Source organism: Meriones unguiculatus, chromosome 10 (assembly GCF_030254825.1).
Source record: "Meriones unguiculatus strain TT.TT164.6M chromosome 10, Bangor_MerUng_6.1, whole genome shotgun sequence".
In the NCBI taxonomy this organism is placed as follows: domain Eukaryota; kingdom Metazoa; phylum Chordata; class Mammalia; order Rodentia; family Muridae; genus Meriones; species Meriones unguiculatus.
In genome coordinates this window covers 39,943,194-39,965,037 of record NC_083358.1, presented here as the reverse complement: position 1 = coordinate 39,965,037, position 21,844 = coordinate 39,943,194, and the positions used below count along the sequence as shown (strand labels likewise).

Genomic DNA, 21,844 nt, shown 5'->3' with positions numbered 1-21,844 from the left:
GCCACACTGGAAGAGCACTGAAGGATGATGGGGCTTTCCTGGTGGGCAAACAGGCCCCAGAAGATTTTCAAAGGAGGAACTGCTTAGCGCAAATAACACACACAAGGAGACATACACACCCACGTACTCACATGTGCAATCCCACGACCCTTCTCACGCCAACTCATCATCAACCTAAACCTCGTCACAAATACCCACAACCCCTGCATACCACTCTGCAGCACAGATTCACGTGTGCCCCGTGTGTTACAGGTTTACAGGAAGGAGGGATCCTTCTGGATCCACAAATCAATATAATGAACACATACCCAGAGACACGCACGCCTTCAGCTCTCACTGGAACCCTAGTGCCCACATCTCACACCCCCAAGTAGCATGTGACTGAAACACAGGCACGGAATCCCCATAGATCCAGAAGTGTGCATGCACTGCCAGCATGCAAACAAATGTATACACATACACACACACCAACACTGACACTTCCAAACTTTGCTCTACCATCTACTAGGTCTGCCTGTCTTCCCTAACATCCCAGATAAACCACCATCTCCACCTCCTCTTGAGCCTAGACCACACTAGGAGACATAACACAAAGGTAGAATTTGCTCTTCAAAGCACTTCCTTTGTCACAAGGCCCTTCACTGAGGTCAGCCCAGAAACACCAGCGCTGAGGGCCAGGGCCTGCAGCCAGGGGCTGTCCTCCCCGACACAGCTCTGAGCAGCCTTAGAACAGAAAGCTGACAGAGGAAGAAAAGGCAGGGAGGCAGGGAGGAGCTGGCTGGGCTCCTGAGAGGGAGAAGAGACAGCTTCAGAGTGTCCATCACTGTGCTTCATACACTGGGCATCCATGGCACGTGGGCAGTTTATAGTGCGGCCTCACTGCCCTTCCTTATTCCATACTGGAGAAAGAGACACCGCAGCTCCACAGGCCACATCACCCGATCCAAGCCCCATGTAGTAAGCAAGGTCACCGGGACCCACTGCCAGGCAGGCTCCCTCTGGAGTTACTTGCTGAGTTCTTCTCCTGGGCTCCAGGGCCCAGGCGTCCCTAAACAGTCTTGGTCTAGTTAAGAGAAAGCTGGTGCAACCCTCCCACTCGGAAATCCACTACTCTTCTATGAACGGGGAATGGGAGCACCCAGACTGATCCACCTAGAATGGAAGTAACACCCCGGGACCTGCTGAGGCACTGAGGCTTTGGGTCTCCCAGTGTTGGCTAGAGATGAGTCGATGTTGTTATTACTTATGAAAAGGGGGAGCTAGAAACCTCAAGCTTCACGCTCCAGCCGACAGCATCCCCAGCCCCACAGGAACCCAGTCCTCTGAGAGCTGGTTGCTATGGATACACTCCCAAGGGTCCCAGCCTTCCAGCCCCCAAGCCCCTGCACGGCCCCCAGGGTCTGCTCTAACATGAGTGAGTCCTGGGGGAAGCATGGGGTGGGTGAACAGACAGCTGGGTCCCTGGCCCCAGGCGTGCCCAGACAGGGGCAAGGTCCCAGGGGTAATGGCTAGAATGAGGAGGTACCTAGGCTTTGTCTAGCTCCTTTCTGCAAAAGGTCCATCTGTTTGGGCCTCTGGGCTGGAAGGGGTGGGCTTTTCAGGCTGGCACCTCCCACATGGACCTGAGGACAGGGAAAGGCCTGGGGGAAGGATAAGAACAAGGCTTCAATCTGCCTCCTGTGTGTAGCTTTTTGTTTTCCTCTATTTTTTTGTTTGTTTGTTTGTTTTGAGTCTGGGGTCCCTGTACCAAAACAGAAGCCTCACAGTAAGGCTCTTGCTTGTTGTGGAGACCAACCCTGTTGTCCCCTCACGTAATAGGGTTCAGTGTAGGACAGACTGGGGAGAGGAATGTTCCAGGAGCTCAGGATGTGGAGTTACCCAGGGCAGCCTCCTGGCACCAGGACCCTCAGCACAATGGTGGGAGGGCTGAAACGGTGGATAATCCAGGCTGGGATGCATTCAGAAAGGCCAAGAGGAGCCCAGCCACACTCCCCCTGCGTAAGAACAGACTGTCCTAAATTCCATTCCTGCTAGCAGCCCTATGCAAGCTGGATGGGCCAGAGTGGATAGGGAGAGTGATGGTCACGGGTATGAACTGTGAGGACAGAAGGAGTTCAAATCCCACCTCTGCCTCTTGACAGCTAAGGCCTGGGCAGCCAAACTCGTGCTCGTATCCTTTGTGAAAATGAGTGCTAGAAGGAATGCTTAGATGGTAAGTGACCAGCACACACTCACCTCACAGACAGTGGACCATAAGTGGGAGTGACAGCTCAGGATCCATCCTCTGTGCCCAAAACCCCCCACATGGGACTCCAGAGCCCCAACATTCCCCAGGACTAGCCACAGTGCCCTGGCCATCCAAGGCTCATGGAGACAGAGCTGGGCAGCAGAGCCAGCACCCACGCTCTGGATCAATGAGAGGTGCCCATTGGGCCTGCTCAGAAGCTTCACTCAGTTGCTAGGCCATGAGATAAAGCGATATCACGGCCCCCAAAGAGAGGCCTCTGGTCCTCCAGTTTCCAACAAGTTTCACTGTTCTGTATTTGGCCTTCCCTTAGTCAGGTGTCTACAGACAGGTCCCTTGGGTACACTGGGCTTCATCATGCCCACCCATGACACCCACAGGCAGGAGGACACCTTCTGAGGGATGCTCCTTCACTCTCTCCAGCCCTCTCCCTCTCTCAACCCCAAATCTAGGTTCCGATCCTGAGACAAAACTCCTGCAGCGAACACCCCTATGTTTCATCAAGCACCTGTGCCAGGTGGTTTCCCCAGCCCGCCTCCCCATCAATGGCACCAGCACAACCCTCCAGGGAGAGGTTCCCTTGAGACCTACGTGATACCTCCCTCATCTGGAAACACAACAGAGATGTGGTGGGAATTTCTAGCCCAGGCTGTCTGACACCAAAGGCCCCACAGGCTACAACCCCCTCAGGTACTCACTGACCTAAAGCCTAGACCCTGGTGGGCTGGCAGGTAGTCCACACTTCCTCTGTCAATTGCAGCAATGTGTAATGAGCCTGTGGCTCTCCTACATACGTAAGTCAAAGGTGGGATTCGGCCCCGGCTCTCAGGCCCCTCCAGCATAGGGGCACTCCAGACAAATGTGATGACTGCATCAAACAATTGTCAGAAAGCACCAGGCCATACCCAAGGGTCTTCCCTACACCATAGCTGCACCAGCTACCATGATGTTATCCGTGATACCGTGTCAGCAGAAGTTGTAGCAAGCACATACAATCCCAACCAATGCCTGGTTCTAAGTCTCAGGTGTATCCATTATCTTTAGGATCTGTGTTACAAGAATCAAAGATTGAGAGCCCGGAGCTGTGAAGTGATTCACCCAAGAAGACACAATAAGCCAGGTAGTTCACTCCAGATTAATAGCAAAGATGCTAGTTATCACATAAGCAACGCTTATTGTTTAGTAACCAGTATGCCAAGCAAGCACTTTTCTGCATGTCACTGGCCCCTCACAACAGCTTTAGGAAATCAGGATTACTCTCATCATACAGGTGAGCTCTTGACAAACCAGACTCAGAGAGGAAGGAGGAAGGAAGGAAGGAAGGAAGGAAGGAAGGAAGGAAGGAAGGAAGGAAGGAAGGAAGGAAAAAAATGTATACATGCCACACAGCTGGAAAGAAACGGTGATGTGGGGGCTCAAACCGAAGATGAACGGGGCAGATTGGACATAGTTAACTGACAAGGGCAGTGCTGCCTCCCTGTTGCTGTAAGACACACTGCCAAGAGGTATACGAAGGGGTGTCATCTCTGTGGGGAGCACCGATGCCTGAGGAGGAGAGGACGGGAATGGCTGTCAGGCTGCACTTACCCGGGGCACTGGTGACGTCTGGGCAGCTTTCCGGGGCCCGCTGGTCTCTGGTGTGAGATCACGATGGTCCACCTGCATGTGGCTCTCCAGGTCCTCAGCGCTCTCAAACTTCACGTTGCATTCAGGGCAGCGGAGGCCAGCACAGGGCCGGTCGGCAGGTTCGGGTGGGGCCAGGCCACCCACCTGTCCATTGGCACTACGGGCCATGCAGCCCGCACACAGGCCATAGGGCAGCCCGTTGACATCGAGCCTGACCAGGTCCTGCTTGCTACGGAACTCTTTGAGGCACAGGGCACACTTGTAGAGCTTCTGCAGCCCCTGGCCGTTGGGGGAGGATGCCGCCGAGCTGCCCGCCAGCTTCTGCATGTGAAAGGTGCCGTGGATCTTGAGCTCCAGCGTGGAAGTGACAGTCTGCATACAGACCACGCACCGGAAGCCGGTGAGGGAGTTGCGCAAGTCGGGGTGCATCTGGCAGTGCTCGATAAACTCCTCCTCGCTCTGCAGGGGCATCTTGCAGATGCGACAGGTGCCCGTGTCCAGGCTCTTGCTGTGGGTCACCTTGTGCTCAGTGAGCGTCAGCAGCGAGGGGAAGCGCTCGCCGCAGATGGGGCACATGTAGTGCTTGGCAGGGCCCCGGTGCGTCTGCAGGTGCTCCCGGAGCCCGTTCTCCGAGAAGAAAGTCCGCGAGCACACGTTGCACTTGTGGCTGCCCTTGATGAATTCCGCCTTCTTGCGCGAGCCATCGTCCTCGCCGGGCCGGATGTTGTGATCCCGAAGCCGGTGGTTCTGCAGCAGCACCTCCATGGTGTAAGCTGCACCGCAGATGTCGCAGCCATACATGGGCTCTGACGCATCCACGTCATCCTCGCTGGCCTCGTGGCTGTTGGGCGCCTCGGGGTTCTTGAGCAGCATGCCCTGCAGGTCAGCGGGCTCGGCCTTCTTGGCGGAGGCGGGCGGCACCCCGTTGGTGGTGCCGTTCTCGGCGGCGGCGTCGAACACGCAGTGCTTCTCGCGCAGGTGCTTCTCCAGCAGGATGGCGGCGTGGAAGGCCTTGCTGCAGAAGCGGCAGTTGTACTTCTTGCTGTGCGTGGTGATGTGGCACTGCAGCTCCACCTCGGTGCCGAAGGTCTCGCCGCAGAAGATGCACTTGTGGGCCTTGGCCGGGTTGCCGAGGTGGCTGTGCTTGACGTGCACCTGCAGGTCGGCCTCCTTGCGGAAGTCCCAGTTGCAGGCCGTGCAGCGGTACATCTTCTTCTCGTTGCTGTGCTTCACGGCCAGGTGCACCTGGATGGACACCTTGGAGTCGAAGACCTCCTGACACAGGGTGCAGTGGTAGAGCACGAAGGTGTGCATGTCCAGCAGGTGCTTCTGCAGGTCGTCCACCGAGGAGAACTGCTTGTCGCAGCTCTCGCAGACGTAGTGGGTGGACGTGGTCATGTAATGCACCGTCAGGTGCTGCAGGAGGGACTCCTGGGAGTCGAAGTCCTCTTTGCACTGGGGGCAGGCCTGCTTCCGAAGCAGCAGCTCCAGGTGCAGCTTCAGGTGGGTCTGGAAGCTCTCGAAGTTGGAGAACTTGAGGTCGCACTGATTGCAGGGGTACTCGCCGTTCGAGATGGAGTTGGCACTCCCCGAGAGGCGCTGCCGCTTCGGGGAAGACACCTCGACGTCAGAGGAGACGGGGCTCTGCTCGGCCTTGGACTTCTTGCTGTGTGCCAGCGGAATGTTCTTGTGGTTCTCTTTGATGTGCTTAGTGAGCTTCAGGATGGAGCCAAAGATAGGGGAGTTGGTGCAGTAAGGGCAGGAGTAGACCTCCATGAAGGACTGGGTGGGCTGCACCACAGGAGACTCCAGCTTGGTGCTGCCCACGCTGCAGTGCGCCTGCTGGATGTGCTCCGTGAGCGAGGCCTCAGTGAGGAAGCCCATGGAGCACTGGTTGCAGAAGAAAGCATTGTTACCATCAGGGGGGTTGGCGTTGCTGCCGCAGTGCGAGACCCGAATGTGCTCCTGCAGGCTGTTGATGTCAGCGAACATCTCGGGGCAGTAGTTGCAGTGGAAGGCAGAGATGTTGCCAAACTGCATGAGAGGGTAGGCGTGGCTCTTGTGCAGCTTGCGCACGTGCTCGTTGAGGTTGTAGAGTGTGGGCATGGAGTCCAGGCAGATCTGACACGTGTGGCTCTGCTGAGGTTTATCTGCATGAATGGTCTTCAGATGGATCTCCAGCACAGCCAGGCTGGTAAAGTCCCGCTTAGAACAATAGGGGCAGCTGTAGACCACCTTGGACCAGCTTTGCCCGTCATCCCGCATCTTCTTCTGCCCCCGCAGTGGCTTCAAGGTGGAGTCCGGTGTGGAGCCGCGTTCCACAGAGGCGCTGGAGTCAGGGGTAGCGCTGCTCATGGAAGCCACGCTACCCAGCACGGGGTCAGGGCTGACGCTGTGGTTGCTGGAGTCAGGCTGCCGGTGGCTATCCAGGTGGCAGTACACACCCTCCACGGAGGAGAACTGCTCGGGGCACATGGGGCACTTGTGTTTCTGGTTGGCGTGGGCCTGGTGGATGTGGGCAAGCAGCGTGCTCTCGTCAACAAAGACCTCGGGGCAGTGGATGCACTGCAGGTCCGCCTTCTCAGAGAGCTGCGGGTGCAGGGTGAGCACGTGCTTCTCCAGCTCCTCCGTCTGGCTGAACGTGTCCTCACAGTAGTCACACATGAAGTCGTCCTTCTTGGCTTCCTTCTCCGACTTGGCCAGGTGCTCCTTGTTCTTCTTGTGGGCCTGCATGTGGCTCTGCAGAGAGCTGGTGGAGGAGAAGCCGCGCTTGCACACGCTGCACTTGAACGGCTTGCTGGAGCTATGGGTCTTCAGGTGGATCTTGAGGTGGTCGCTGCGGGAGAAGGCCGCCTCGCACTCGTGACAGTGGTACTTCTTGTCGCCCGTGTGCAGCTTGATGTGCCGGTCCCGGCTCCTCTTGTGTTTGAAGAGGCGGCTGCAGTAGGTACACTTGAACGGCAGCTTGTCGCTGTGGATCTGCTCGTGCCTCTTCAAGTAGCTCAGGCGGATGAAGGACTTGTCGCAGAACTGGCAAGGGTATGGCAGGCCCGTGCCGCCTTCCTCCTCCCCGAGGCCGAGGTCACAGCCATCTCCGATCATCTGCGTGGGTGACGCAACATCCTTGCTGGAGGGAGATGAAGCCACCCAGGAGAGCTGTGGGTCGTCATCACCATCTGCAGGGGAAGGCAGAGGAGAGATTAGAGGCAATTCCCAGGGCCGCTGGGAAGCGAGGACAGAGCCAGTTTCTCGACAGCTCTCGGCTGAACCTATGCAGCTGGCCAACTGCTGCAAGGGAGGGGTGACGATGGGGCCGGAAGTAAGTGGACATACAGGCCTTCTCATCCACAGAGGACATGCAAAGGTGTGGCAGTGCTGAAAGGGAAGTGTCTTTTTCTGCAGTGACACCTGCCTGAACCGGCCTGATCGCAGTACACCCTCAGCCACTTCCCCTGGAGAGGGGAGGAGGGGCAGCCTGGACAAAGTCACCGGAAATGACCTCACAGACCATCAGTCCCACAGGCCAAAAGGAATCCAAGTCCCCTAATTCCAATCACATCTGGGAGCCGACTTCCATCAGTCCTCAGCCCTAGCCCCTAGTCCCCGGCCCCCAGGCCTCGGCTCCCAGCCTTAAGGGATAGCCTACTGGTCCTTTGGGCACAGCCAAAATTTAGCAGAGACAGAAAATGCCTTTTATTTTGACAGCCCCACCATATTCATGGATGGGGGAGTGATGAAGTTGGAAACTGCTGTTTTGCTAATAGACAAGACATGAGGGGTGTAAAATTGCAGGGCTCCCGACATCAAACTCCAGTATGAAAATGAAGCAAGCTGAAGTCAGAAAGGAAGACCTGAGGTACCCAGCCAGCATCCCAAAGGAGTTAGCTCTTTGTTTTCAACCCTGGCTTTATCCTACTAGCCCAGGAGCCCAGGTGATAGCCATAAGGGTGGACCAGGCCACCAAAGGCCAGAGCCCAGGCCCAGCAGCCCTTCAGTCCATGTAAAGGACTCTATGCTCTCCAGAGACAAGAAGGACTTCTCTGGCCCTTCCAACCTTCTGAGGGAAGCTAAACAAACCTCAGGGCTGGCCGTTTCTGGGAAAACAAAAGCACACAGGACACAGCAAATAAAGCCAGGGAAGTTCGCAAAGCACAGCAGGGGCTGGACAGAGCCAGCACGAGCAGGGATGCATTCGGAGGCTCAAGTTTCTCATCGAGTGGATTTAAAACTTAATAATGAATGAAACAGACCGCAGGCTGCTGCGGGCAGGGGAGAGACAAACAAAAGCCCAGATTCGGCTGCACTGACCTTGTCTTGTGACCCCAAGAAAAGAGACCAGGGCCCCTGGCCACACTGCCAGTCTCCAGCCAGCCAGCTCAGTCCTCAGAAAAACCTCACAGAAGTTGCCCCATCCGCAGGAAGAAGACAGAGAGCCACACACCCAGCATATGCAACCATAAGTGCGCACACACGCACACACCTACACATTTTACACAGCACTCCCAACCCCATTCACATAAGTAAGCACATGTGCTCACCACAGTTAACACGTAGCTCCCAAAACTCACCTATGTAATCACACAATCACACACACATGCACCCCCACACTAGTTCATACGCACACCCATTCTTGCTGTGTGGCTTGTGTGTATGCAGCCCACACACAGGAGTCACAAGGTTCCTATTATGGATGCCATATACTTATGCATAAACACACACCTTACACACACTCACACACACACACACCACCACCACCACCACCACCACCACCACCACCACTACACCATCACAGACCCAGGGCCCCATACAATTCTCTCTGTAGTCACATTGCTGTTTCTCCCACCACAAAAGCTTATTTGAAAGATAACAAGAGCTTGATAGGAAGTCCCTTATAACTAGCACTGGGAAGGCTCCACTGTCCACCGCCTAAACCCTGCTTCCAAGGCATAGTTACCCCAGCGGGCACCACCAGTCCAGCTCGGCCTGATGAAGCGTGCTCTCCATAGCTCCTATTCTGTGTCTCCCGGCAGCCTCCTCAGCTCTAAAGCCCAGCACCCCTAGGAACGCCCTCCTGGAGTGAGGGCACCTTCTCTCCTGGGGGCCTCACATTACAGGCCCTTTGGCCGGGTAGGACGCAGCCGCCACCAGCTTCCTAGATTAGGCACAGTGGGAGGTGCCTTATCCCTTGCCTATTAATTCCCAGCCTTTGCCAGCTGGGCTCTGAGGGGCACAGACAAAGGGACCCAGGGGAAGAGGTGGATGGAGCTAGGACTTGCTTGGCCTCTGCCCACTGGCCAGGTTCAACTACCTTTAGGTTGTTTTGATATCATAGCTCAGAAATACTCAAACTACCACAGAACCTCTCCCGTGTGCCCGCCTCTACTCAGTGCTCCCTCGTCACCGGGGAGGCAGGAGCCAGGGCATTTCCACTGTATGGGTGGAGAAACTGAGGTGGATCCCAGAAACAGAATCCTGACAATGAGACCACAGCGACAGGGCTAACACCAGGACCGGTCACTTCCCCAGGCTGGCTTCCTTTAGTGCCAGGCAACTGAGCTGACATTGCCACAGGTAAGGAGAGGAGGTCACAGGTGCAAAGCTGCCAGCGTAAGTGGGCCCCACTCTTTTCCTAGTCCTCCCTTAAGATGTAGGCATTCAGGGTATATGTTTCAGGGAGAGGCCACCACGCCTAGGGAAGACCCCTAAATGACAGATGACTGGAGAAAATGAACAACCAGGAGGGTAAAACCAGGAAGACACTCTGCCCCTCGGACAAGCCTGAACTAGCACGTCTACTAAAGTCCTTGGTTCCTAAAACCTTCGTGCCAACTGATGGCCAAAGGGCAGCTACATGTGCCCCTGGCCTTCCAACCCATCCATACCAGGGCTGGTCCTCACTAAGCACATCTAGAAAAGAAGAACCACTGTGAGAAGGAGATGAGGAAATTCATATGAAACCACTATAGCTCTGTTGGCACGCATCCACAGAGAGAGCCTGCTCAGGACTCTGAGGTTGAATATGGGTGCAGTGGCTCAATGACAAACTGACAAGCAAAGTCTGCTGAGAACATGAAAACGGGTGCAGTCATGACTACAAAGGACCACACAGTTCTGAGGGCTAAGTACAGAGGTGCTGAACTGTATACCAAAATAAGTGAGTGTTATGGGATGCAAATTATACTTCTATAGAGCTGGTAAACAAAAGCAGTATTTTGCCAATAATAATAATTAATTCTAATTAGTACCACTAGCGCTAATTTTAGCAGTCACATTTATCACTCATGTCCCACATGCCAGCACTGTCTGATGCTCAATGAGTCTTTTAGCCATCACAATATCCATATCTGGAGGACCCCATGTCTGAGGTGAAGATGCTGAGGCCCGGAGTGGTGAGAGAGCTGGCCACACAAAGCTGGACGCTTCACAAGCTTGCTCCCTGAATTTCCAGATCTGGCAGCATCTCTTCCTATGCCTCCATCAGCCGCTCACCACCATCACCACCACCTCCAAGGGAATCATGACCTGCTGGGTTGTGCCAAGGTACCCAAAGTTCATTGCAGGTCTGGATGCCTGGCTTTATTTTCTGCAAACAAGTTTCAAAACTGAAGGGAAGTGTATTATTCTCCATCAACAAACCGAGCGACTGCTGCGATGGTAATCATCTGAATTGAAATGAAAATAAGGCTCCTTAATGTGAAAAGGCCCAATCAGGGGAAAGGGGCATGTTGACACACGAAGCCCCAAACTGGCCACCCTGCTTACAGCCTGTTATTCAAAATCACTTGGCCCTGGTGGTTCTCCTCCCACCTGCTCCAAGTGCATTTTGCACCAGGGGCATCTAGCCAAGGGCACCAGAAGAAAACTATTCGAGAGATGAGCAGGGGCCAAGCTGCCATTGGATCGACAAGGGCATCCGCAGAGGAAGGGGGCCTATGGGTCCTCACGGTAACAAACACCCTCCAAACACTGTTAGCATTGTGTACAAGCATGACCACCCACGAGCAAGCATAACGACCCGTCAGCAGCATGACCACACATCCTCTAGCAGGACTGCAGAAAGGGAAGGGAGAGCGTGGAAACAGACAGGGTGAAGGGCATCTCAAGGTCCCTCTCCATGTGAGCATGCCAGGGTTCAGCAACAAACAGGTTCAAGGAAAGGCTCACTTGTCCCCACTATCCTTTCATCGTCAAATGAAGATTTTCTGTGTTCCAGGCGTTCTTCTAGGACTTTCCATGCATCAGTTCAATCCTCAACAGTTCAATCAGCTGTATTATTACTTCATTTCCATTTACAAAAGGAGAAAAACAACACAGAGAGAAACTGACTTGCCCAGTGCTACCCAGCTGCCAGGCAGTAGAGCCAGGAAGCAAACCTACTTAATCCTATTCAATTGGTGGCTTCATCCACAATGCTGAGATGGGAGACACAGTGACAAATGCCAGCCCCTCAGCTGTTCCCTCCTCTAGAATAAGCATGGTCAAAGTATAACAGAATGTGAGGAGAAAAATTACTTTCAAAATGGAGATTTAATTCATTTTAAAATGACTAATCCAGCAAAAAGGCCTGGAAGGGAATGGTTTCTAGGAAACTTCTGCTGTCTGCTGGAAACACACACACACACACCATTAAAAAAAAGGAAATTTTGATAAAAATTCAATTAAGTAGAAAAAAACGATTAACTGGGCTTTTGAATACATCTGCAATATAAGCAAGTGGGTCCCAGGCTCCTGTGGTCATACTCAGAGACTGCCAGGAAGCCAGGGGCAGGAAGTGGCCACTGCAAGTGCAGCAGGCCAAGGTTGCAACAAAAGCACCTGACACCAGAAGACAGCGTAGGACAGACACCAAGGAAGGTAGGAAGCAAGGTTCAGAGCTCTATCCATCAAAGAGCACCAGGGAGCTTCTCCAAAAGGTGCTAGGGCCCAGGAGGGAGGATGGCCTAGCCCTCAGACCCAAGGGGTTAAGCTAACAGTGACTACCCAGCCATAAGAGGGGAGAGTGACCCTCCATCACTGAGACAAGAACTTTAGTGGAGATCCCCGCTTCAGAAACAAGAGGATTATAGTTGAAACCTAGGAAGTTCTGGGTCTCCAGGACATTGCTAGGCTGAGAAGTGCCATCCATGTGAATAAAAAATGAAAGCAACCGATGATGTCTGCCATGATGCAAAGGTGTGTGGGAATGGAATGGTCTCAGAGCACAGAACAATAGGAAAAAGGGTCTCCCCAGGTTCCTCCTCTAACGAAAGACGCTATTCATTCTCTGTGAGTAATGAGGCAGGGTCCCCCAAATCCTGCCATCAGTGCAAAGACAAAAGGACATGAAAGATAATCTGCAGCTGCGCTGAGGTCTGAAGAGGGGTTGCCAGCCAGGTCAGCTCTAACCCCAGCTGATGGGAGCCTTTCCTGAGCAGACACAAAGCTGCCTGGGTGCTCAGAACACAGCTGTCGGTGCTGCCTAGAGCACACAAGACATGCATGCATTTGCTGTAAGGAATACACAACCTGCTTCCTTCGAAGCCAGTCAGAACCGAAGTAGGTGGCTTTCCAGAAACAAAAGGGTATGACACAATGTGGAGCACCTAGGCGTGACCCTGCTTTCCATCCAGGAATCCTGAGTCCTGCTGCAACGGGAGCACATGACCCAGGGAGTCTATGGCCCTGGTCCTCAGAGGTGGGAATAGCTGATGCTGGCTGGCCCTAGGGAAGTCACCATACCTTCCTGAACCAACAACACCCCTATACCATGGGTGGACTGGAACTGCTTCCAGCAATCAGCAATGCAAGTTTCCCAAGAAGCCTAGAATTCCCAGCACACAACCCAACGTGTTTCATGGCTTTCCTGGGTAAATGCAAAAGAAATGTCAAGACTAAAGAAAGATTTCATTGAGTCCACGTTGGCATATAGATGAGCTACTCTCTGGAGCACATGTGACTAATGGCATCTATTGCTCACCTTATATAACTTAGCATTTCTCAGATTATATACAGTTAGGTCAGGAAGGAATTGGAGATTGGCCTCTCAAGAAAGGGACTTATGATACTCCACTTCAAGAAGGTATGTTAGCAGTCTCATTCCCATGGACCTAGTATCTTCTATCTAGTTCTACTTCTTCACCATGACTCAAGTCACGGTCTCTGTGTGTCACTACAGCCATTCTTGCTCCACTTCACAGTGGTGATGGTATGAGTGTAGCCATCCGAGGCACAGCCAAATCCTGGGCGACGCTGCTGACTGGGGAAGCAGACTAGACTAGGGTCTGCTGCAAACACCCCTGAGGGCAGCAAAGCAGGCTGCCTACAGAACCTGCACAGGACCAGACTCAGAGATGGTGCTGGGCAAACGCAAGCCCTGAAACTCCACATAACCTTTACTTTCAGGAAAGCATAGCCCAGAGGAATGGACGTGGGTGTGGCTGTGCATTTTGCTACCATCTCAGGAAAATCAAGAGGCCAGTGTTGAGTCACACAGAGACTTTTTTAAGAGATGAAGGGTGTGACTCTCAGATCATTCCGGATCAAAGCAGAGTGTCTGGAAGATTTAGGAGCACTGTCCTCCAGCCATATCAACAGAACCCAAAGGCAAAGACAGAATTCTCTAGAAACTGCCTCTGAAGGAGGCCCTTGTCTAAAAGAGCAATTCCCCATGAAACACACAGGAGAGCCACAAGAGTCTTGAAATTTTTATACCAGCAGAAACACTGCCAGGTTAGCCCAACAGGGAGAGAGAGGGTACAAGATGAAAGATGTCCAATCACACGCCCAGAGTCCTACAAGCAGGAACCAAGACAGCGGAACTGCTCGGATGCACCTACCTTTGTAGATGGAAAGGATGACTCAGTGGGTGGAAGCTCAAACCCGGAGGGTGGAGCCATGAGCTATCAAGGATGAGATCACTATTGGACCAGGCTCACACATGGCACCATATAATCATACACAAGGATTCCCTCTCTTGCTGTTTTCTTTGCTCTCTTAAAAGACAGACTCAGAGAGGCATGTCTCCACAAGCCCCTGTAGCTCTAGCAGTTGACACAAAGTCTGCCCCGATTACAGGAGAGTGCTGCAGTGAGCACCTCAGCTCAGTGTGTCTCCCTCCCGGTCTGGGTGTTTCATCCGTCCAGGACATTTTGTTGAGCTTGCTCTATATTCCAGGTTTCTTTGTTGCAGAAGGTACCTAGCACCCTTGGGGTCCCTATGGTGGTATCTACCCAACATCTATTAATTAATTCATTATTATCTGTTTACATTCTAAAACAACTTTTGGCTGATTTCAAAAAAATATTCTAAAAGGAAGAAAAAAAAAAAGAAAAGAAAGATCCCTTCTATGGCAGAAGTCGTGATTTCATTTTCCTAAATCCACAGATAGGGGTATGGTGAAAGGATAGAGGAAGTCCAAAGCCCACACCAAGGAAAAGGATGGGAGGAGCTGGGAGCTCATCTGAGCAAGCCACAAAGCTACCATGGCCAACTCGGCCCACTTGAAATCTTGAGTTAGAATTATGTTTTCAACAAACATAGCTGAAGCTACAACGTGCCCATCAGGAAATTCAGAGTCTTTCTGGATATGGTGCCATGATACCATCATTGTCCCCAATGAGGCTGCACCAAGAAAAATTAGGGACCATTCTCAAGCCTTATGGTGATAGTCTGTTAGGGTAGAAGTGGCCATGCCGAGGTCAGAAGTCTTTGGAAGCCCGGGAAAGCACTATTGCCATCAGAGAATGGGAGTCCCACCTCTGCCTCACCACAAAGGTATACCTGAGCACATAGTTCTGAGACCCTTTGGTCCCTCAACAGAATGATGGCCTCTGCCAGGCATTTCTTTTACCTGCTAACTCTGGGTTTCCCATAATATCATGAAACAGCAAATAACTACCATCAAGAGCCTTAATAAGCCTTCCAAAGAGCCAGGCTTAAAGAAACAAAATGTGTTTAATCCTGGCACTCCGGAGGCAGAGGCAAATGGATTTCTGTGAGTTCAGGGTCAGTATGGTCTATACTGGAAGTTCCAGGATAGCCAGAACTACACACTGAGACCTGTCTCAAAACAAAACAACAAAAACAAACAAATAAAAAACCAAAGATAACTGTAGGGAGAGGGCAGAGGTCTGGACCAACACAGGCTTGCCCTAGACTCAGAAGGGCCACTGCTCATCAGCTGTGTGACCCCGGGCAAGCCATTGCGCCTCTCTGACACTCTGCAGGATGGGATAACAGAAATCACTGCCTTACAAAGTGGCTCCTGCATTTGTGCTTCAAAGGTTGGCAAAAGAAAACAAAGGAGAAGGGAGCCAGAGAGATGGCTCAGTGGTTAACAGCACTTGCTGCTCTTGCAGAGGACCTGGCTTTGATTGGTTCCCAGTACCCACATGGTGGCTCATACATACATACATACATACATACATACATACATACATACATACGTAAAACAATCACATACATAAAATAAAGAAAAGGAGGCCCTGGATAGTTTATGCAGCTACTGGCAATCAGAAGCCGGCCACTAGAGTGGTGACACTTCACACCATCGACAGCAATACCATCCATCAGTGGCACATTTGCTTCTGCAGGCACCCTGTAATGAGCCCAATGACTGCCAAGCTTGTGGGCACCCCAAGAGAAAACCCAGTTTCCCATCTAGTGACTGTCCCCCTTCATATTCAAAGGAGGTCACCTTATGGATGGGAATCAAGAGAGGTGCCACAAAGCCAACGGTATTGGCTTTTGGCCAGCGAAAGCAGTAGAAACGATGTCCTGGGCAGCAAAGCCTCAGGTCGCCGTAGCCTGCTCCCACCAAGCAGTTATTGGGTATTTTGGGAAGACCAATGAATTTACAAATCATCCCTTCTGAATGGTTTTCAAAAGTCCACCTTCCCTCCAGGCCAGTCCTGGGAGAGGCTGAAAAGCCCCAGAGGCACAGGCCACCTATCCATGGTACAGAGGAGCCACGGCTCCCTTTCTAACCAAGGACACTTGCCTCCCAGCATGTCCATACCCAGGAAGTTCCCCTCTTTGGTCTCTGTGGCCTAGACCCAGAGAGCATTTGCATTCCCAGCAGCTAACCAGCCAGCCACTGGGTGTACCCCACTTCTGGCTCCACCACATCCCATTCATTATGCAAGCTCATTACCCTGATGCAGTTTTACAGATAAACCTCAGTTTTCTCCTCTGTACAATGGGGACACTGACAGATGAATTGGGTGTTCATGAAATGTTTTTCAAGATTAACGCTCTGAAGAGGGTGCAGGAGCCACTGTTGCTGGCTCCCAGTTTACCACAAGATGGCCAAAGTAGAGAGGAAGTTTTGGCAGTTTCAATGGCCAAGACAGTGAGGGAGATTATCTCCCCAGACTCATAGTGGCTAGCAAAAAGGAACTGAGTTGAGGACCACAGGTCACCCTGCAGGTGCCGGTTTTCAAGGCAAAAGAAATGACCTCTGTGGAGGCGAGGGGTAGCCCTGACTTTGCAGCTCCGGAACACCATCTAAAAGGGACTTTTGAGACCACCCAGCCCAACATACTCATGACAGATGGCAAAGTGAAAGCCCCAGCAGCCTTGCAATGGCTGTGCTCCACTCACAGCACCCGGCAAGGCAACACAGGAACTGCCATTCCCAAGCCCCGCCCCCGGACTCACAGAGTGAAGCAGGAGGCAGTGTGCTCCCCTTAAACTTCCAACCTGACAGAACACAAAGCCTGCTGGCTGCACTATTCCTTAGACAAATTTACTCAGTACCGATATTGTAAATGTAATCACATTCGAATTTTATTGCAGAAATTAAACAGATTAGAAAAAACAAGACAAGACAAAACAAACAAACAAAACCACAACAGCACACGTCAACTGAGCTGGCTCAATCAATCCTGCCAGCAATGGATGTGGCTCCCCAACCTGCCCCTCCAGGACTCCAGAGAAACTGGGCGCTGAGAATCCAGGGGACCCTGCAAACCTGCGCTGCTCTGCTTGCTTGCACAAGGAGCCAGCACCCCAATAAGTGACCTCTGTGAGGATTCAAGAAGCTGCCGAAGGCCGGTGCACAGGGCGCCCTGCTGACCAGAGAAAAAACAGCGTGCTTTCGGCTTGAATCACTGTTTTTCTTCACTCCCTTTGGAGATCGGCAGAGCCCACATTCGGCCACGTTCATGGACCTGGGACTGTAGACAGCTGCGCTCTAATTACATGTAAAGTGTACCAAAACATCCCTTTTATCACAGACTGGAAATCTGTTAGCATCTGTCTCTCCTTTGTTTCTTCCACAAGATACAAGCTTGTTTCTACATTTTTCTCACCTGTAGCGGTGATTAAAATTCATTATAAATGAAAGGAGTGAACAGAGAAACAAGTTCCTCTGTGTACCGTTCTAAACTCAAATTAGAAACAGCTGTTTGCTAATTCATGCAGCGATGTTTTGTCGTGCTCTGTGAATCAATAATAACTCACCCTATTGCTGCAGAAATTTTTGGATAATCCATATATTTAACGCGGCATCGGGTTCTCAGACACAGAAGCTCTTAGCAAAGCAGGCAGGAGGGGACTTAGACTGACACTCTGGAGACAGCTCCCATACCCCACCCCAGGTAATCTTAAATTCAGAGCCACCTGGTGCCTCTCCCCCAGAAGAACTGCTGAAATGGTCTCGTTCCCTTCCCTTCTTGGGAATCACAGGAAGGAAGGAAGGAAGGAAGGAAGGAAGGAAGGAAGGAAGGAAGGAAGGAAGGAAGGAAGGGAAGAAGGGAGGAAGGGAGGGAGGGAGGGAGGGAGGGAGGGAGGGAGGGAGGGAAGGGAAATGAAGGGAGGAAGGGAAGGAGGGAGGAAGAAAGAAAAGAGAAAGGAAGGGAGGAAGAGGGGGAGGGAGTGAAAAAGGAAGGAAAGAAAAAGAAGGAAGGAAGGAAGGAAGGAAGGAAGGGAGGGAGGGAGGGAGGGAGGGAGGGAGGGAGGGAGGGAGGGAAGGGAAATGAAGGGAGGAAGGGAAGGAGGGAAGAAGAAAGAAAAGGAGAAAGGAAGGGAGGAAGAGAGAGGGAGGGAGGGAAAAGGAAGGAAGGAAGGAAGGAAGGAAGGAAGGAAGGAAGGAAGGAAGGAAGGAAGGAAGGAAATTGAATTCTGATTAAACATCAACCATATATGTTCTCCAACCACTGAAGGAAAGAGCAAAATGAAAAGTCTAATTGGTGCCCTGAACAGTTTAAACGGTTAAGTGTAGGTGAAGCTTTCCATGAGAAAACAGTCCTCTGGTTGAGGTTAGGTGAGTTTGGATAGCTTTCTGCCCGTGCTTGAGTCTGAGGAACAGAAGTCAGAATCACTGTCTGGAAGCCCATGGGCGCTGTGGGAGGCATGTGGGTATACCCGCACCAGCTCCAGGGACAAGCAGGCAGCAGGCAGAGCTGCACCCCTGAGGCGAGGCGGGGAGCTGTCTCTGCTCTATGGTGAAGAGGGTGGCTGAACGTCTGGAGGACTCTCTGCTGCTCCCTGGTACACCACCTTGCTGTCTGTCTTGGCTAACACAAGCTGTCCTTTAAGACACTGCCTCCAGGAAGCCCTCCCCAATAGCATCTGCCATCTGTTGGTGTCCCCACCTTAGCCTCAACAAACTGCTTGTCTGTATATGGATGCTTGAGGTATCCCTGTGTCCCCTGCACCCTTTTGTGTTTGGGACATGGTCACACTGACCCCTCTCTGTGGCCAGCTCTTTATGAGCTTTACATATGTGAATCTTTACTTCCAACCTGGGCAATGACCACCTTCGGTATGGCCCTATTTTACAGCTTAGAGGTTAGGGACTTAGAAAGACCCAGGGCCTGAGTTCCTTGACACTCGACTGGAATGACCTCCCCGTTTATGCAGAAAGTCTTAGCTAAGACTGCTTCAGTTCTATAGCTTCTATGTCCAGGCCATGATGCCCAGCAAGGATGCCCTCTACTGGCCATGTAGCCCAAGCTGCTCAAGACCAGCTCTGCCACACCCCAGCATCCCAAAGAGCCCCTATGTGGAACTATCAGGCCACATTCTCTCACTTCCCATCCACATGAGGCTTCAGAAGACAGCAGTCCAACGCCCCTGGGCTCCAGGGCCAGACCCTGGTGAGTTCCCACTGGAAAGCCAGACAGAGCCTTCCCTAGGGAGGTCCACGTTACAGGACCGCACCAACTACAGACAGGATCAGGCAAGCACAGAAAAGCACTTTGAAAGACAGGAGTTCTTAAATTGGGATCTGAAGACCAGGTAGGTTCTCCATAGACTTTCTCCAAACATGGGTTCCCTACTGTCCTGGAACACTGATGACTGGAGGGGGTATCAAGTCGCTCTTAGTGACACTGATACTGATTCAGCAGTTGCCCCTCAGCTCCTTTACAATCCTTGGGAAGGGTCAAAGGCAGTAGACCCATTTAATAGTGTCTCTACCCTCTCATAGAAAAAGATCAGACCCAAACTGGGCATTCTAGAAGGCTCCTGGCTGCTGTGATAGGATCATCTTTGCTTCTGTTTTTCATTTACTTTGTTTGTTTGGTTGGTTGTTTTGAGGCAGGGTCTCACTGTGTAGCTCTGGTTGTCCTGGAATTCATTGTGTACATCAGGCTAGCCTCAAATTCAGAAATCCACCTGCCTCTACCCCCTGAGGCCTGGTTTTAAAGGCAGGTGGCTGCCACTCTGCCTGATGTTTTCCATTGACTTTCAAGTTCCCCATCAGTTTAGAGCAAATGGTGCTGTGTTGCACCTGCAGAATGAAGTCAATGAGTTTGCCTAAGTATGAAAAATGGGAGGCCTCAAGGGGAAGTACCAAGTCTCAGCACTGATTCCAGGGTACAAAGGCTGGGGAACTCCCAGGAGAGGTAACCAAGAGACAGTAAAAAGACAGGAGAAAGTGGGAGTGAAGCGGCTGTCAGCTGATCAGCCATAGGAAGAAGTTTGGAGGGTACAAAGCAAGCCCAGGGCAGACTCCCTGACTATTAGGCATAGAAGCCCAAAAGCATAGTTCACGGTACCAGGGAGCCACCGCAACATAGAACAAACTAGCCATAAGTGGGCTCCGAATGACTCCAGTGTTAGTACCAGGATCACATTGCTCCAAAGACCAAGTGTATAAATCACTATAAACAGCAGAAGCACCCACAGTGGCGACCTCTAGTACACCCAAGGAGAGGACACAGCATTTCTCAGTGAGCTCCATCCCTGCAGCAGCATTCCCTCCAGTCTTAGAATGGACCACCATGGCCCCAGTCTGTATACGGGAGCCAGGATGACCGGAGAGACACATATTGGACCTCAGAAAGATCTGCTCTCTCAGAAGGAACTGTGGTGGCTGGATAGTTGTAGAACCAGCAAGCCAAAGTTTGTCTCACGTCCATCAGCCTTTCCAGAAATGCTAACGAACCCGAAGCCACCGATGTCACACTGGGGTGCAAGGTGACCCTAGATCTCTGCATTATCATCCACGGCAGGGCTCCAGCTCTCAACGACAAAGCCCCCACCCACCAGCCTAGCTGGAGACACAACGACATTCGGTTTACTTTTGGTTGGTTTTGGATTTTGTTTCATTTTTCACATAGAATCTAGCTAGATATCCTGACTAGCCTGGAACTTGGTATGTATACAAAGCAGACCTTGAAATCAAAGAGATGCCCCTGCCTCAGCCTCCTGAGTGCTGGGATTAAAGATGTGCCGTTATGCTCAGCGAGGCCTTGAACTTCTGATCCCCGGCCTCTACCTCTCAAGTGCGAGGACAACAGACTCCCAGCCTGCACTTGTATGGAGTGCAGTTCCTTCTTGGCAGGCATACTATACAGATCTTCTCAGAAGGAGAGAACACTCAGAGCCCCAGGCCCATTTCACCCTACAATGCCTGTGACTGAGGGTGCCCTGACTTTGGAGCCAATAGCTCAGGTGGTCATGCCTCAGTCTCTCCTCAACCTAGGAGCAACCCATCCCTGCCCTCACCCCTTTGTCATTGACAGTCCTGGGCCCTGAAAGAAAACAGAAGTTATAGCAGAGTGTGTGTCTAGCACAGCTCAGCTTCTCCAGAGAGCACACACATAAAGAGGTGCCCATTAAGGGCCTCGGTGCTATGAAGGGAAAGACAACTATGCTACCGGCCTGCCACGCCCACAGGTGGCTCCATCCCAGCAGCCCAGAAACCACTGAAGGGCTCGATGAGCTCACAGAAGGTGCCAGAGGGAGGCCAGAGGCAGGGTGTGGGGAGCAGACTACACAGGTTCAGGTCTCCGCAGAGCCACATTCCTAGGGGAGGCCAGGCAACACCAGTTATCAATACCACACTGTCCTCTTCTGGTCAGCTCATCCCCAGAATACAATCTGACCGACTCCTGACTGTGCCTTTTACCCCGCTAGCCCAGCATCTTCCGAGTGCCATGGGTATGGGGAAACCGCTGGGCCACACTCCACTGGCTCTTCAACAAAACACGGCTGGCTTATGGAACTTTCTTGCTGGAAGTGGAGGCAGATGTGACAAGTGGAGAGCACCTCTCGGCAGCTCCTGTGGAGGGTGTGGACCCATGTCCGAGAGGAGCGCACTGAGAGGTGCAAAGACGGAGGGTTCACCATCGCAGCCACCGATTCCTTCAGCGGTAGCTGCTGTCACCCTGGACAGCCTGAGAGCTGGGGCTTTGTGTCCCAGCCCAAAACCCTGTGCAGGTCTCTCCCCTCTCAAAGGTCAAGGAGTCGGTACTCCCACGGCGATCCTTCGAGGAGCCAGAGAGCCAGCGGTGACAGGGACATTCACAGGCATGCGACCCAGAATGAAGGTCCGGCAAAATGGAGCCTGGTGATCTGCAACTGGTCCCCGAACAAGCTTTCCCCTCTCTCCTGCCTCTGAGTCAGAGTCTGCACCACATATCCCCGCCTCGGGCTCCAGGTCCCGACAGCCTGTCCAAGCATGTGCCTAAGGTGGTCCAACGTGTGCTGGGTGTGGGTGGGTGGCAGCCCCTTCGCAGTGCCTGCCCCTGCTTAGATTTGCATACT

The 21,844-nt window shown here is 52.4% G+C and overlaps 1 protein-coding gene across 1 annotated transcript in view; it reads right to left on the bottom strand.

The window, feature by feature from the left end:
• The window catches only part of Znf423 (zinc finger protein 423), a 288,102-nt gene that overhangs the window by 110,769 nt on the left and 155,489 nt on the right, over positions 1–21,844 (bottom strand). Inside the window, exon 4 of the mRNA XM_021656686.2 lies at positions 3,833–7,047. Within this exon, the coding sequence (XP_021512361.2) occupies positions 3,833–7,047 (3,215 nt within the window). The remainder of the gene's footprint in view (positions 1–3,832; positions 7,048–21,844) is intronic.